General features: G+C 50.2%; 1 protein-coding gene across 4 annotated transcripts in view; it reads right to left on the reverse strand.

Annotated features, from left to right (window-relative positions):
- Positions 1–14770, reverse strand: part of EFR3B (EFR3 homolog B) — a 116868-nt gene that overhangs the window by 6962 nt on the left and 95136 nt on the right. For all 4 annotated transcript variants that reach the window (XM_054677730.2, XM_016948158.4, XM_063789218.1 and 1 more), the window contains exons 15-21: positions 14394–14555; positions 12707–12838; positions 10467–10534; positions 8034–8161; positions 6852–6943; positions 2454–2502; positions 182–288 (exon numbers count right to left, since the gene is read on the reverse strand). In XM_054677730.2, coding sequence (XP_054533705.1) covers positions 182–288; positions 2454–2502; positions 6852–6943; positions 8034–8161; positions 10467–10534; positions 12707–12838; positions 14394–14555 — 738 coding nt within the window. The remainder of the gene's footprint in view (positions 1–181; positions 289–2453; positions 2503–6851; positions 6944–8033; positions 8162–10466; positions 10535–12706; positions 12839–14393; positions 14556–14770) is intronic.

Consider the following 14770-nt stretch of genomic DNA (forward strand, 5'->3'; position numbering starts at 1 on the left):
CCTGGCAGGGCAACAGCGGAGCTCCCTGCATTGGAATACAAGCCCTGATGTCTGGCGGGGTGGGGGTGGGGGAGGTTGGTGGTCAAAGAGCCAAGATCTCCTAGGAACTTAATCCTGTCCTGGACCCAAATTCAGTCTTGACTTGGCTCCCAGGGACTCGCCCATGTCATGCTTCACTTACCCGGGCCCCGCAGTGTGCAGCAATCTCCTCGAAGGGTGCCTTCTGGAACTTCTCCACCACCTGCCGCCGCCGCTCACGCTCCTGCTCCTCCACTGCTACGCTGTCCACTTCGACACAGAGAGCTGGGTTAGTGCCAGGCCCTGCTCACTGAGGTGAAGGGGAGGGACTCCTCCAGGGAGCACTGTCTATGAGCACTGCTTGGGCTCTCCTCTCTTCTGAAGAGTAGGGGACAGTGGCGTGGAGGTGCGGTGCCCTCACTTGGCCCTGGAAGGTGGGACCTCTTCCTGATTCTGCCTGAGGGCTCAGCCTTCTTCCTCATGTAAGAATTTGAGAGCTATGTGGGAGGCCCTTTCAGCGGGGCTCTTACAGCCCCAAGTAGCTGCTCTCCCACCGGGACTCTTAAATTGAAGCTCCTGAACAGTTGGTCCTTTGAGTACTCTGTGGGTATTTTGAAAAGGGACATTGAGGCTGGGCACGGTGGCTCACACTTGTAATCCCAGCATTTTGGGAGGCCGAGGCAGGAGGACACCTTGAGGTCAGGAGTTTGAGACCAGCCTGGCCATCATGGTGAAACCCCCTCTCTACTAAAAATACAAAAATTAGCCAGGCGTGGTGGCATATGCCTGTAGTCTCAGTTACTTGGGAGGCTGAGGCAGGAGGATTGCTTGAACCAGGGAGGTGGAGGTTGCAGTGAGCCAAGATCACGCCATTGCACTCTAGCCTGGGTGACAGAGCGAGACTCCATCTCAAAAATGAACAAAAAAAGAAAAGGGACATTGACAATGGTAAAGCCACACAGACCACGAAAGCCAACATGAAACACGTGTGGCAGGGCAGCCCGAGGCCATTTAGTTTAAGGCTTCTACACATGCTGCTTGGTATCCAAGATGAGTTAGCACCAAGAAGAAAAAGGGGTGTGTGTCACACATGTCCATAATACTGTTGAGTTTGTTTTTTTTTTTTTTAATAGAGATGAGGTCTCACTATGTTGCCCAGGCTGGTCTCAAACTTCTGGGCTCAAGGGATCCTGCCACCTTGGCCTCCCAAAGTGCTGGGATTACAGGTGTGAGCCACCATGCCTGGCCCATACTCAGTTTAAGAAGGCAAGAAATAGCCAGGTGCAGTGGGTTATGCCTGTAAGCCTAGCACTTTGGGAGGCTGAGGAGGGCTGACTGCCTAAGGTCAGGAGTTCGAGACCAGCCTGGCCAACATGGTGAAACCCTGTCTCTACTAAAAATACAAAAATTAGCCGGGTGTGGTGGCGGGCACCTGTAATCCCAGTCACGCGGGAGGCTGAGGCAGGAGAATTGCTTGAACCTGGGAGGCAGAGGTTGTAGTGAGCCAAGATGGTGCCACTGCACTCTAGCCTGGGTGACAGGGCGAGACTCTGTCTCAGAAAAAAAAAAAAAAAAAGGGCAAGAAATGTGTACATTCAGAGAGACTATCATTAATGATGACAAAAATTTAAAAGTTTGGCATTTACAGGCATAATCTGTCAACAGTTAGAAAAATCTGTTGTTGTCCAATGATCCAGATAGAGAGGTAACATGCATTTTAAAATCATCTGCCCTTATTAAATAGACATTCATATGATTCGTTATTAATATCTTCCATTGGCCAGCTTGTTCTTTTGTATCACACTTCACCAAAAAAACAAAAAATTTATCCCGAATTGCTTTCTGCCTATAGCCATCAACTGATTGCTTTTTTTTTTGAGATGGGAGTCTTGCTGTGTCACCCAGGCTGGAGTGCAGTGGTGCAATCTCAGCTCACTGCAACCTCCACCTCCTAGGTTCAAGCAATTCTCCTGCCTCAGCCTCCCAAGTAGCTGTGATTACAGGCATGCCACCATGCCTGGCTAATTTTTGTATTTTTTCAGTAGAGACAGGGTTTCACCACATTGGTCAGGCTGGTCTCCAACTCCTGACCTTGAGATCCGCCCACCTCACCCTCCCAAAGTGCTGGGATTACAGGCGTGAGCCACCATGCCTGGCCAACTGATTACTTTTAAAGGCAGCTGTCTTTACTGGCAAAAGCATTGCCCACTGTGGGCCACACAGGGCCTCACTACTGACCCCCATCAGGAGAGCAGGAATATTCAATGGCAGCTTTGGTGGCTGTGATGAGTTTGTCAAAAGACACCAGCCTCTCCCTTCACGCAGGTGCTGGATCCCACTGCGGAGGGTGGTGTGTCCTGCTGCATCTGCAGGAACAGGCCCAAGGACCCCACCCCATTTTGCCCTCTAACCAGAGTCCCTTTGCCCTGACTTACCAATGGCTTTCTTCAGTGTCTCATAGGTGATCTCCTCGGCAGGCACTCGCTGAAGGAGAAGGGACAGAGATGCTCAGAAAGGCAGGGGGCAGAGAAAGGAGGCAGCCCTGGCACCCCCAGCTCTCTGGCAGCCCCTTGCTTGTTGGAAGAAAGTCCCAGTGGGCAGGAAGTCCCTCAGGACACCCCCACCCCCCTCAGGGTCTCAGAAGCTCCCTGAGCAGGCACAGAGGACAGCGAGATGCAGCGGGGAAGCTCATTCCTCATCAGATTCAGACTTAGACAGAGTCCTGAATCTCACATAAAAGAACACACTGTCCCCTGCTCCCTCCCCAAGCCTGTCCATCAAGCACCATGGGAGGAAAACACTGCAATTTTATTTCATTTTATTTTATTTTGAGACAGAGTCTTACTCTGTCGCCCAGGCTGGAGTGTAGTGGCATGATCTTGGCTCACTGCAACCTCTGCCTCCTGGGTTCAAGTGATTCTTCTGCCTCAGCCTCCCAAGTAGCTGGGATTATAGGCGTGCACCACCATGCCTGGCTAATTTTTATATTTTTAGTAGAGACGGGTTTCACCATGTTGATCAGGCTGGTCCCGAACTCCTGAACTCATGATCTGCCCGCCTCGGCCTCCCAAAGTGCTGGGATTATAGGTGTGAGCCACCGTGCCCAGCCAATACTGCAATTTTAAAACATCTTCAGAGAACACAACAGAAAACATTGGAAGCAAGGGAAGAGAGGTGGTGAATAGAATCTCAGATGTAAATTTCAGGAACTGAATATCAGTTCTGAAGTCTTAAAGTATTAAATTACCCACCAATGCGACTTGAGCATTTAATAAAGATAAGAAATGGAAGGTTAGAAGTGACAGGCCGGATGCGGTGGCTCATGCTTGGAATCACAGCACTTTGGGAGGTTGAGGCGGGCAGATCACTTGAGGTCAGGAGTTCGAGACCAGCCTGGTCAACATGGTGAAACCCCATCTCTACTAAAAATGCAAAAACTAGCCAGGCATGGTGGCTCGTGCCGGTAATCCCAGCTACTTGGGGAGTCTGAGGCAAGAGAATTGCTTGAAACCGGGAGGTGGAGATTGCAGTGAGCCAAGATCACACCACTGCACTCCAGCCTGGGCGACAGAGGGAGACTCTGTTTTTTTTTTTTTTTTTTAAAAAGAAGTGACCGGCCCTCCCCGGCTGCTGAGGTTCCAAGGAGTTACCCCACTCAGTCCTCTGCAGAGCCTATAAAAGGAAGTAGAAAATAATAAAACTCAAAGAAGGGAGATCCATAGATGCTGAAAATAATGAAGGAATTTGGACTAAATTCCAGAACTTACTCACTAGACAAAGAGCTATTAGACCTACGATTTACTCATGCTCTCTTTTTTTTTTTTTTTTTTTTTTTTTTGAGATGGAGTTTCGCTCTCATCACCCAGGCTAGAGTACTATGGTATGATCTCAGCTCACTACAACCTCCACCTCCTGGTTGGTTTCCAGTGATTCTCCTGCCTCAGCCTCCCCAGTAGCTGAGTTACAGGTGGCCGCCACCATGCCCGGCTAATTTTTTGTAGTTTTAGTAAAGACGGGGTTTCACCATGTTGATCAGGCTGGTCTTGAACTCCTAACCTCAGGTGATCCACCTGCCTTGGCCTCCCAAAGTGCTGAGATTACAGGCATGAGCCACCACGCCCAGCCTCATGCTCTATCATTTAAACATAATCTTAAGCAAAAGCAGCAGACACAGAACAGAATGATTTCATTGATATAAAGTTCCAGAAGTAATGCAACTCAGGCTGGGAGCTCCCTTAGGGGAGGGGGCACAGAGGCAGGGCCCCTGGATGATGACAATGTTCCACTCTCTCATCCAGGCGTGGTTGCGTGGGCATACACACTTTATGAAAATTCACTGAGTCGTGCATTTTTTGATTTGTTTGGCATTTTTGTTTGAGTAGGAGAGGAAAGAAGTATACGTATGAGATAAAGTCATTTAACAAACATTAAGTGAGCACCAACTACATGCAGGACTGTAGGTGAGTCTATAGAAACTGCACAATTTGTTAGCATAGGAATTACATGCAAGAGAGAGCTATGCTCAGCTTTAACTCGCTCTGAGGACTTATCCTCTGTACGTCCATCCATTCATCCACTGTCAGCACCGAGCAACACTGGATATTCACCTGCAGGGTGCTAGGGAACTGTGTGGTGGCAACAGTCAAAGAAAATGCCGCTCTCTGGGCAAGAGAGAAGGGATGCTCCCTGGGCAAGAGCAGGGAGAGAGAAGTTTATGAGGAAACTGAACAGGGGCCGGGCGCTGGAGAACAGACAGTTCACAGGTGCTCAGCTGCACCAGTGTGGAGGGAAGGGTGGTTCAGATGTGGCATTCTGCACTAGCAAAGGCCTGGAGATGGCGGAGCGCAGCGTGGGAGAGATCGAGAGCAGCCCCACCAGAGTGGGACAGTGGATACGGGCCAGAGCAGGTGGGGGAAAATGAAATGGCAGAGCCCAGACTATGCATGGCTGGGAATGCCAGGCACCAGGATTCAGATTTGACCAAACAAGCATTTATTCACCCTTGCAGCATTTATTCACCCCTGCGGCAAGCCTGGGCAGTACGGCCCTAGGAACCACCGTGGGACTCTGGACTGGCACTGATGGCTGAGAGTGGAGAGAGTTGTGGCATGGCAGAAGGGCACAGGATGAAGGCCCCTGCACCCCTGCTTTGCCACCAAGCTACCTCTGGGCTAAGCTGACTCTTGAAGGGAGGAAGGAACTGATACTGGTGGCCCAGGAGGCCACTAGTGAGGAGGTGGCTCTGTAGCTGTGTAAGCATTTCGCCTTGCGCTTCTGAGTCACTTCACTCCTCAATTCCCGAGGGTCTCTTACCTCTTGGGAAGGGAGAATCGCCACTATGGGGAGAGAGCAGCCAACTCACCCCGATGCCTAACGCATTGGAGGTTCCCAGTCCTTGGAGCTGGAAGGGCCATGGAGGATGCCTCGTTCAACCTCATTTTACTTGTCCAATTAGCCCAAGTCAGAGCTTCCTTCCGTGGGAAGGTTCTGGATAAGCTTTGAGGGCCCTGGGGTAGAGATCTGCCCCAATAAATGAAGTGGTCGAGGGCACAGTTAGGGGGAGGCTTGATCCTGACCCCTAGAGACTTCTCCTACCTCTGATTGCATCTGGGGAAAGGCTTGATGTCAAAGCTGTCCTCCATGTCTATATCAGCCCTAATGGGCAGAGAGGCTGGGGAATGCCAGCCTATCCATGCCTGAGGACCATGTAAGTCTTTCTGTCCCGGTCCCACCCAGATGTGTGTCCTCCGTACTTCTTGTGAACTGTAACAGTCAGCATTAAAAAAAAAAAAAAAAAAAAAAATCTTGGCTGTCAGTGGTTAGGGGAGAGATGAAGAGGTGGAGCACAGGGGGTTTTAGGGCAGGAAATGACTCTGTATGGTACTCTGGTGGGGGATGCATGTCATTACGCATTTGTCCAAACCCACAGAATGTACAACGCTGAGGGCGAACCCCAGTGTAAACGACAGACTTCAGATGATACTGTTGTGTTAAGGCAGGTTGAACTGTAAGAAATGCACCACGCTGCTGGGGGATATGGATAGGAGGGGAGGCTGTGCATGTGTCGGGGGAGGGGAGGGGGCAAAGGGCGATCTCTGTACCTTCCTCTCAGTTTTGCTGTAACTAAAATTGCTTTAAAAATAGTGTAAATTTAAAAAAAGATTCTTTATTGATACATACAGAAGCAACACTATGAAAGCTGTTCTCACCCTTATCTCTCCAGTTAAGTCTTCTAGTTTCCAACCCAGAGCATATCGGTCCCTCTGTGAGTGGGGAATGATGACCAGCATGCCTTTCTTTTTAATTTTTTGAGACGAGGTCTCACTCTGTCACCTAGGCTGAAGTGCCGTGCTGCCATCATGGCTTACAGCAGCCTTGACCTCCCAGGCTCAGGTGATTCTCCCACCTCAGCATCCTGAGTACCTGGGACCACAGGTGCACGTCCACCATGCCTGGCTGATTTTTCAATTATTTTTTGTAGAGATGGGGTCTCCTTATATTGCCCCAGATCATCTCAAACTCCTGGGGTCAAGCAATCCTCCTGCCTCAGCCTCCAAAATGTTGGGATCACAGGTGTGAGCCACCATCCCCAGCCAGGCCTTTCAAGAGTGAGTTTTATGATATCCTCATGGGAGCAGGGAGGACCCTAACAATTTTTCCAAAGGGAAGTATCTATGACGCATACGTGGGGAGAGTCAGTACAAGTGTGGAATTACTCGAGAAGCTTGCTTTCCATGCAGCCTTAAGCTCACTATGCAGGCAGGGGAGCCTGGAGTCCAGCGTCCAATCTACAGGAGGTGGGGCTGCCCCAGGACGGTGGCACAGACACTCACCTCCTCCTTCTCCGGACTGTTCCTCGATTCTACCTCCACCTGCAGGGAGATGGTCTCTCCAATGCTCCTCCTCTTGGATAAACGATCCTCATCTGGGGAAGAAGCAGCCCAGAGGCTTTAGTTCCCAGCCCTCGGAGATCCAGGACTGAGCTGCTAGTCCCACCTCCCAACCCCTCTGCCTCTGCTTGGTCCACAGTCCTCTAAGGCTCAGTGCACACTCAGGCTACACGTGGAGTTTATAGAAGCTTCCGATTGCTGTGGGCCTTCTCTGTCCATCTTAGGGTGGTCACTTTTGTTCTTTGGGGCTAAAATTTTGAAATCGTCAACGAGAACACAAAGAAGGTGCTTATGACCAGAATACATATCTCACCTTATGTGTAAGCATGATCTGCTAAGAGCACCAGTAGCTCTTCATGAAGCATTTACTAAGCGCATTTGCATTAATACAGGTACCTTATCATGCCAGCCCTCTAAGGCAGCTATTGTTTTTGTTTTTTTTTTAGACGGAGTCTTGCTCTGTCGCCCAGGCTGGAGTGCAATGGCACGATCTTGGCTCACTGCTATCTTCGCCTCCCGGGTTCAAGCAATTCTCCTGTTTCAGCCTCCAGAGTAGCTGGGACTACAGGCACCCACCACCACATGAAGCTAATTTTTTGTATTTTTAGTAGAGACGGGGTTTCACCGTGTTGCCTAGGCTGGTCTTGAACCCTTGAGCTTAGGCAATCCATCCGCCTCAGCCTCCCAAAGTGCTGGGATTACAGGTGTGAACCTCTGCACCCAGCAGGCAGCTATTGTTAACATTCCTGTTTTACAGTCAAGGAAACTGAAATTCAGGGATGCAAAGGACTTGTCTAAGATCTTTCAGGCAGTAAGTTGCACAGGGGTCTCAAACTGGGTCTCTGGTTCCATAGCCATATATGCTCTTTCCAGCACAATGGAACCTCTCCCATCCTCAGGCCAGGCCATCTCATGGGCCGGGTACTTCCAAGGACCCTGTCCTGAGGAGGAGAGGTGGGGCAATCAAGAGGACCTCACCATAAATTTCCACTGTGTCTTTCAGCTCTCACGACATCCAAGGTGCCTCACAGGCAATCAAAGGGCCATAAGTCCGTTATGCTCAGGCCCTTACCTGGCCAAGTAAAGACAGAGGCAGGCCTGGGCATCCCTGCACAGAACTCATACCTGTCAGCTGAGGAATGTAGGGCAGGCAGAGCCGGTCCGAGTTGTAGCCACTGCCTCCCAGGACTTCACTGATCTTGCTCTGGCGGAAGAGGAGCTCAATGACCACCCCATCAAGATTCTGAGACAGCCTGGAAGATGAAGGAGGGAGAAAGTTCGTTAGAACCGCGGTATCTAGAGTGACTTCTGAACAATTTTTTTTTTTTAAGACAGGGTTTTGCTCTTGTCGCCCAGGCTGGAGTGTGGTGGTGCGATCTCGGCTCATTGCAACCTCCGCCTTCCAGGTTCAAGCGATTCTCCTGCCTCAGCCTCCCGAGTAGCTGGGATTAAAGGCACCTGCCACCACGCCAGGCTAATTTTTTGTATTTTTAGTAGAGACGGAGTTTCATCATGTTGGCCAGGCTGGTCTTGAACTCCTGACCTCGGGTGATCCACCCGCCTCAGCCTCCCAAAATGCTGGGATTACAGGCGTGAGCCACCATGCCCGGCCAACTTTTCTTATTAAAAAAGTAACATCTTCACTATGCAAGATGACAGAGAAGCAAAAGGAACAGTCACCCCCAGTCCCATTTCCAGAGATAACCACTATTCACATGTTATAATATATTCTTATGTACAACAATCACATCCTTCAGTCACTTTTTTTTTTCTTTGAGACGGAGTCTCGCTCTGTCACCCAGACCGGAGTGCAGTGGCACCATCTCTGCTCACCGCAAGCTCCACCTCCCGGGTTCACACCATTCTCCTACCTCAGCCTCCACGCCCGGCTAATTTTTTGTATTTTTAGTAGAGACGGGGTTTCACCATGTTAGCCAGGATGGTCTCGATCTTCTGACCTCGTGACCCGCCCGCCTCGGCCTCCCAAAATGCTGGGATTACAGGCATGAGCCGCCGTGCCCAGCCTTTTTTTTTTTTTTTTTTTTTTAAAGACAGGGTCCTCACTGTGTTTCCCAGGCTGGAGTGCAGTGGCTGTTCACAGGCACCATCATAGCACACTACAGCCTTGACCTGCCAGGCTAAAGTGATCTTCCTGCTCTGCCTCCCAACAGGTACGCTCCACCATACCTGGCTAATTTTATTTATTTATTTATTTATTATTATTATTATTTCTTAGACCAAGTCTCTCCCTGTTGCCCAGGCTGGAGTGCAGTGACATGATCTCAGCTCACTGCAACCTCTGCCTCCCAGGTTCAAGGGATTCTCCTGCCTCAGCCTCCCAAGTAGCTGGGATTACAGGCGCACGCCACCACACCTGGCTAATTTTTGTATTTTTAGTAGAGACAGGGTTTTACTGTGTTGGCCAGGCTAGTCTCCAACTCCTGATCTCAAGTGATCTGCCCGCCTCAACCACCCAAAGTGCTAGTGCTGGGATTACATAGGCATAAGCCACTGTGACCGGCCTAATTTTTTTTTTTTTTTTTTCAGACAGAGTCTTGCTCTGTTGCCCAGGCTGGAGTGCAGTGGCACGATCTTGGCTCACTGCAACCTTTGCCTCCTGGATTCAAGCAGATTCTCCTGCCTCAGCCTCCCGAGTAGAGTAGCTGGGACTACAGGTGTGCGCCACCATACCTGGCTAATTTTTGTATTTTTAGTAGAGATGGGGTTTCACCATGTTGGCCAGGATGGTCTCGAACTTCTGACCTCAAGTGATCCGCCCACCTCAGCCTCCCAAAGTGCTGGGATTACAGGCGTGAGTCACTGTGCCCAGCCCGGGCAAAATTTTTAAACATTTTTTGTAGAGATGGGTTCTTGCTTTGCGGCCCATGGTTGTCTCGAACTCATGGGCTCAAGAGATCCTCCTGCTCAGTCTTCTGAGTCGCTGGGCCTGCAGGCGTGAGCCACCGCACCCAGCTTAGACCCGTATTTTTAAATATACACAGATATCCCCTTCCCCACCCGCTGTTCTGTGATCTATTTTATTGACCTATTATGTAATGGGTATTTTACATTAAATATTCTTCTAAAACATTGTCATGATTGTCTACTGTATGGATGGGCCATAATTTATAAAGCCATCCCCTACTGTTAGACATTTTGGTTTTGCAAAACATCTTTCCCTTGAGTTCCTCTGATGTTGAAATGACACTGGCCCACAGCACCCACTATGATCCGAAAACATCACTTGGATTTACAGTAACGTCTTGTCAGGAATGACTCCTCCAGGATGCATTTAGCATGGGCTTGGCCAAAGCCCCCGGAGGCTGTGTCTCATCTGCAAACATGGCTCAGCATTGCATGCTCGAGGCATGGACTGCAGTAATGTGATGGGGTTGAACTTTACCCAGGACTCCTGGACCACAGGCAGAGCCCACCTTCTGCCCTTGAGTCCACAGAAGTCTGAGCCTCCTGGCATTGACCCCTCCTGACCTCAGACCACCCACCTGCTTACTCAGCTGCCCTGGGGATCCCTGACCACGTCCCCCGTCCTCTCCTCACCTGGGCCTCTCCACAAACACATCCTCGGGGAGCATGTATGGAGCCTCTTTCTTCCTGGTCTCTATCACCTGGCAGTTGGGAGGAATCAGATAAGAGCTGGTTCAGCAGGGAGAGGGAGCTCACAGGCAACGAAAGAGCTCCCATGCCCGGCTCGGTGCTTCCTCCCTCCCACAGCCTCCTCAGCACAGTGTCCTCAGCTGAGCTTTTCAGTGGAAACTCGCATCAACAGGGACCCTCAGGGCAGCCTGAGAAGCTCAAGCTGCCTGCTCAGGCCATGGCCATCAATGACACATGTGCACTAAGTGTCCTCCAATGCAGGGAACTTAACTCTTAAGAGACTGCAGCTGCTGGCTCCAATGCCTCATTCCTATGCTTTTTTTTTTTTTTTCTGAGACGGAGTCTCGCTGTCTTGTCCAGGCTAGAGTGCAATGGCACAATCTTGGCTCACAGCAGCCTCCACCTCCCAGTTTCAAGCAATTCTCCTGCCTCAGCCTCCTGAGTAACTGAGACTGCAGGTGCATGCCACCACGCCTGGCAAATTTTTATATTTTTAGTAGAGATGAGGTTTCACCATGTTGGCCAGGCTGATCTCAAACTCCTGACCCCAAGTGATCCACCTGCCTTGGCCTCCCAAAGTGCTGGGATTAAGGCTGAGCCGCTGCACCTGGCCTCATTCCTGTGTTTTTTATTTAAACAGGTACAAAGGAATGTAGTTCACACCTTGTCCCAAACCTGGGTACTGCAGTACCCAAGTGCATTGCAAAACACCCTGATGGACAGTGACATCTTGAGCTTTACTCAGTATTCTTTGCAAATTTTTGACAAGAAAAGTGAAAGTTACTAAGGTGGTGAGAAGTGGAGGGATGGTCAGCATACCGGTGTGTGTCGGGGGTGAGGAGGTAAAGGTCCCACAATTGTCAGGCAGAGGATGTCTGGGCATTGCCTTTCTTATACTCCCTTATCAGCCCAGAAGCTGGAAGACTCCTGCTTCCCTTTGAGTGGTCTCTGTCACAGTCACGGCACCCTCCCCTGTGACTCCCAGCCAACCCAGGCTAGTTAAGACCTAAATTTTCTTGTTTTGTTTTATTTTGTTTTGCTAATGTATTTCATTTTATTTTATTTTTGAGACAGAGTCTCGCTCTGTCACCCAGGCTGGGGTGCAGTGGTGCAATCTTGGCTCAACTCCATCTCCCAGGTTCAAGCGATTCTCCTGCCTCAGCTTCCCGAGTAGCTGGGACTACAGGTGTGCGCCACCATGCCCAGCTAATTTTTGTATTTTTAGTAGAGACGGGGTTTCACCATGTTGCCCAGGCTGGTCTCGAACTCCTGATCTCAAGTGATCCACCAGCCTCGGCCTCCCAAAGTGCTGGGATTACAGGCTTGAGCCACTGCGCCTGGCTTGCTAATGTATTTTAAAGTTAATCCTACATGTTGGTATCATTCAACCTCTAAGCACTTCCATGTGTTTTAAAAGATCTTTATGCAACAACTGAGAACACATTTGACTACAGAATGGGTGTCAGATAACACCAAGGAATTACTGATCACTTAATGAGCTGTGTTAAGAGCATGGCAGTCATGTAGGGAGGTGTTCATGCTGTTTCAGGCATGCAGACAGATATACATAGAGTGAAAGGACAGGATAGCTGGGATTTGTTTTAAAATATTTGTTTAAAGTATTTAAAATTTGTTCAGCAAAGGAAAAGAAAAGGAGATAGATGAAGCAAATGGGGAGAAATTTTCATAACTGTTCATTTCATATAAGTGGGCGTGAACAGATGTTCGTTCACCATTCTACTCGGGCCACCTTTGCGGTATTTGATAGCTTTAGTCTGCATGATCTGAGGTCACTTTTGCGGTATTTCATAGCTGTAGTCTGCATGATCTGAGGTCACTTTTGCGGTATTTCATAGCTGTAGTCTGCATGATCTGAGGCATGTGTGCGGGTGTGCTCCCGTGAGTAGGGGAAAGACAGAGGGGCAGGAAGTGGAGGGGGCAGACAGTATTAGAAACAGGTATAGAAGACCCCCCCCAACCCCTGTGCCTAACCCCACCCTGCTCTGTCAAGTCATACAGGAGGGAAAGATGCCACGAGTAACTTCTCACCATTAGTGGTTCTTACTTCAACCCTGTCTTCGCTGCCTAAGTGTAGGTACAGGACTAATGCAATTAAGGAAAAGCTGTTCCCAGGAAACCCCAAGTTGAGGGCCCCCTGAGCTCTTGGTCGTGAGAACACCAACCTCATGGATGTGCTGGCAGAAGGCAGGCACTGTTGTGAGCTGACTGATGAGGTTCAGGTAGGCTGCGCCCAGAGCATAGAGGGCACAGCGGTTGTAGACAGGCAAGTTCTCCTCATTGACTTGGGCCACGTCCTGCAGCAACATAGACAAGGCCTCCGGAGTTTTTCACTGACAGACTACACTGGGTGCCAACGCTCCACCCGACCTCTTCCCAATCTTCTTTAGAAATGCTTGCTTTCCTAGACTAAGTCTTTCTCAGCATTTGACCCAAACCTTCCTGGGGAAAAAAAGTCACCTTCATTAAAGCTGAAGGGAGGGGTCCCTAGAACAGTCCGTGAACTGGGAGGCTCTTGAGTACTCACAGACTACAGAGGCAATGACCTCAACTCCCCACTCTGCAGTTCCAGCTGTGGTGACCTTCACTGCCCAAACCCTCGTCATTAATCCCACTGCCAGGGTGCTGTCTCCTTCACTATAGCGGATTCTTAGAGGACTGGATTGGCTTGCTAAACTGGGCTCATATGTTAAGCTAAATTAGCTGTGGGAGTTACCAGGGGATTGGGATATAAAGGAACCCCAAGTTCTAGTTCTTGACGGTAAACAGAATTTAAAAATTATAGCATCTAGGCTGGCCCTGCAGGATTTAGCACCAACAGACAGGTGGTCTGAGACTGTCACTGAATTCCCAGGCTTGCCCCGATTCAGGAATATGATGCCCTCCTGGCTTCAGGACCCTGGATACCCAGCCTTTGAGGTCCAAAGGACCCACCCTGACTCCCAGTAGCCTTGGGTGTACACACACACCCAGGAAGACCATGAAAGCCTCAAGCCCTGTCCGGTGCCACACTGGCTGCCTGTGCATCGCAAAGGAGGCTTGGTAGACAGGTCCCCAGGCTTCCAGACTCTGACTTACCTTCCCAGGAAATAGACACTTTAAACAAGTGCTCAAAGCAATTCTGAAGCACAGCTCAATTTGGGAACTAGAGAATCTTTTTTTAATTTTTAATTTTTTAAATTTTTAGATGGAGTCTTGCTCTGTTGCCCAGGCTGGCATGCAGTGGTGAGATCTCTGCTCACTGCAACCTCCACCTCCCTGGTTCAAGTGATTCTCCTGCCTCAGTCTCCCAAGTAGCTGGGACTACACGCATGCACCACCACGTCCGGCTAATTTTTGTATTTTTAGTGGAGATGGGGTTTCACCATGTTGGCCAGGCTGGTCTTGAACTCCTGACCTCAAGTGGTCCACCCACCTCGGCCTCCCAAAGTGCTGGGATTACAGGCATGAGCCACCACGCCCGGCCAAGGGAACCAGAGAATCTTTAGACAAATGAGTTTGTCTGGGATCACTCAGGGCTTATGAGCATCCTTTTAAGAATCCCTGGAGTCTCACTCAGACTCTGCGAGAGACTTGACATGTAGTAGCTAAGGGATGTTTCTGAACGACCGGTTCCCTGGGTCTTCTTTAGCTTAAGGACGGGCCAAGACCATGAATGAAGCATTCTTTGGGGTTCCCCAAACAGGACCATGGTTTGGGGTCCTCAGGGAGGCGTGGCCAACCACGAGTACAATATTCCTGGGCTCCAAAACAGTGTTAAGCAGTTGCTACTCAATACTCTTATCAGGGCTTGCCCAAAACAGGTCCCTCCCCTGATCCCAAGCCCCATGCCCTGCGCACACCAGGCCCCACCTGAACAGCCAGCACCAGACGGATGAGGTCCACCACCACCTCCTCGTTAGCCAGCTCGATGCTGATGAGGGCCAGCAAGCCATAGAGCGCCTCGTAGTGTTTCTGCACGTTTGTTTCCTCCTTGCAGCTCAGGTAGATGTGTCTGTAGAGCTGCTGGGAGTGCTGGGGACAGAAGCGGGCAGAAGGCCAGGGTCGGAGGGATGGGGACAGGAGGGGCAAGGAGAACACGGAGGAAGACCAATCTGAAGGGGGGCAGGATGGCTGTGTGCCCCCTCCTCCCTTGGGGAGGGGATGCCTTTAAAGCGGGCTCTGGCAGAAGCAGACACACACAGGAAGGCTCACGTAGGGAAGGATGGGCTCCAGTGAAACCAGCACCA

The sequence above is a fragment of the Pan troglodytes genome, chromosome 12 (genome assembly GCF_028858775.2).
Source record: "Pan troglodytes isolate AG18354 chromosome 12, NHGRI_mPanTro3-v2.0_pri, whole genome shotgun sequence".
In the NCBI taxonomy this organism is placed as follows: domain Eukaryota; kingdom Metazoa; phylum Chordata; class Mammalia; order Primates; family Hominidae; genus Pan; species Pan troglodytes.